The 2,500-nt window shown below is 51.3% G+C and overlaps 1 protein-coding gene across 2 annotated transcripts in view; it reads right to left on the bottom strand.

Annotated features, from left to right (window-relative positions):
• LOC122254560 (uncharacterized) overlaps positions 1–2,215 on the bottom strand; it is a 61,319-nt gene extending 59,104 nt beyond the window's left edge. For both annotated transcript variants that reach the window (XM_043018297.2, XM_086554736.1), the window contains exon 1: positions 1,809–2,215. In XM_043018297.2, coding sequence (XP_042874231.1) covers positions 1,809–2,180 — 372 coding nt within the window. In that variant the 5' untranslated portion in view covers positions 2,181–2,215. The remainder of the gene's footprint in view (positions 1–1,808) is intronic.
• Between the last annotated feature and the right edge of the window lie 285 nt (positions 2,216–2,500).

Here is a 2,500-nt window from a genome sequence, read left to right as displayed (position 1 = left end):
CCACCCACCGCCCTTAACCTCCCCACCCTCCCCTTCTCCCTCCCTCCTTACCCACCTACCACCCTTCCTACCCCCCTCCCCTTCTCCCTCCCTCTCTACCCACCCATCACCCTTACCCTCCCTTTCTCCCTCCCTCCCCTACCCACATTTCCTCCCCCCTCCCCTCCCATTCTCCCTCCCCCCTACCCTCCCCTCCCCTACCCGCGCTCCAGCCACCTGACCGAAAGGGAAAGTAAGTGCCAAGCCAAAGCGGTTCTTCTGAGCTGACCTTGCGATCTCTGAGTGGAAGGGGGGGATGGGGGTGGGGGGGGCGAGAGAAGACCTTTTGCATGGGCGGTTCTCGGACTGGAGATAATGGTGATGATGATGGGGATGGGGGTGGTGGTGGGGGTGATGGGGGTGGTGGTGTCGTGGTGGTGGTGGTGGGGGTAAGGTGGTAGTGTCGTGGTGGTGGTGATGGGGGTGATGGTGGTGATGTCAGTGGTGTCAGTGGCGGTAAGGTGGTGGTAATGGTGGTGATGGTGATGGGGGTGGGGGTCATGGGGGAGGTGGTGTCAGTGGTGGTGGTGGAGGTGGTGGTGGTAATGGTGGTAGTGGTGTCAGTGGTAGCGGTTGTAATGGTAGTGATCGTGTCAGTGGTGGTGGTGGTAATGGTAGTGGTCGTGGTGGTGGGGGGGGGGGACGATAATTGTGGTAATGATGGTGATGGTGGTGGGGATGGTGATGATAGCGATGGTGTTAGGGTAGTGGTGGTGTTGATTGTGATTATGACGATGATGAAACAATCAAGATAGTAATGATAACAACAATCAAGATGATAATAAGAACAATATTGATAATAATAATGATAATGGCGATGATATTAAGAATATGTAATGAGTTAGGGTAATACATGACACGATAATAAATAGTAATAAATGAGGAAGGATAAGAGATATAATCTATGATTCCCCCTTGTAATTATTCATAATGATACATGAGAAAGGCCTCCATCTTTTGTTTGTTTGTTTGTTTGCTTGTTTTTACCTATTTCTATATTCTTTTCTATTTATTCAATTTATCTTTCTTTCCTTATACGGAAGAAGATCGCGGGTCTATAACAGTGATATTGTGATGGTGACAGTTGTTCTGCAATCAGTGACAACGACAGTTATTGACAGTGACAGTTGTTGCATGGGCAGTTGTTGACACTGTCAGTGTTTTGCGGTTATTTAGAGTTATTATAGAGGGAATGACAATTGTTTTGCAGATGTTGCAGTGGTACTGATGACAGTTGTTTTACGGTCGTTGCAGTGACACCGGATAACATTAACATTTGTTTTATTGTAGACTATAACAGGTATATCCATTGATGACAGTGGAAAAAACAGTTGTTAACAGTGACCGAGACGGCTATTATGAACCAATTACTTGACAATTGTCGACAGTTATTGCAGCAAAAGGCAGTTGCTTAGCCGTCGAGTGTACACATGGTTCACACATGCAGGAAAGGTGTGGCTGGGCATTTTTGGCAGGTGAGTGAGCCAAGATGTCCAAATATGTTAAGAATCCATTGATGAATCATAGCTACAGTAAGAGAGGATACACACAAATAACACATGCGACGGATACATAACACTGAGCAACACTTATAACGCACTTAGACACTTAAAAACGATAAGCAAATAAAAACAAAAACAAAAAAACAGATCTGTCATTGTCTGTGTTAAACGCTGCCAAAAATTTACTTTGTGTGTGTGTGCGTCGCTGTTGATAATGCATTAATGCAACCAAGGACAGCCGCCTAAATAGAACGTCGAACACTCTACCTGTTCAGCATGAAGGTCAATGTTCTCCCAGCGAAGCCAAAATTTCGTAAATCCATTCTGGGTATGAAGTTCGTAGTGGTAAACAGTGCCCACGATCGCACTGACAACACCCAGCGCCAGTGCCACCCATGGCCCACGTGCCCTGGTCCTCTTGCCTTCGTCCTCCTCGCAGTTGGCACTCTGCTGACCCCCTTTGCTGGCCCTCTTCTTCGTGTCTGTCACACCATCACTCTCAGGGCCACTCAGGGCAGCGGCACTCCTCTTCTGCAGGAGCTTCTGGTAGGTCGGGAGACAAGCGAGCGACGACGGGTCCACGCCACGCTTCTCGAGGCGCGCGAGGAACGTGGCGACGTGATCCTTCCCCCCACACATCTCGGTGAACACTGACTGACCCGAGCCAGGCCAGGTTGGTTGCCTCGACTGGCTGGCTGGCTGGCTGGCGGCGGCGGTGGGAGGGAGGGAGAGGGGCAGGGGGTGGGAGAGAGGGGCAGGGGGAGGGAGGGAGGGAGAGGGGGTGGGAGGGAGAGGAGCAGGGGGAAGGAGAGGGGTAGGGGGTGGGAGGGAGAGGGGCGATGGGAGGGAGGGAGGGAGAGGGGCCAGGGGGAGGGAGAGAGACATGGGGAAGGAGGGAGAGGGGCAGGATGGAGGGAGGGAGAGGGGGAGGGAGAGGGCCAGGGAGAGGGAGAGGGAGA

The sequence above is a fragment of the Penaeus japonicus genome, unplaced genomic scaffold, assembly GCF_977035675.1.
Source record: "Penaeus japonicus unplaced genomic scaffold, GWHDUDI00000001_assembly GWHDUDI00000003, whole genome shotgun sequence".
Taxonomy (NCBI): domain Eukaryota; kingdom Metazoa; phylum Arthropoda; class Malacostraca; order Decapoda; family Penaeidae; genus Penaeus; species Penaeus japonicus.
This window is presented reverse-complemented; position numbering and strand designations above follow the sequence as displayed.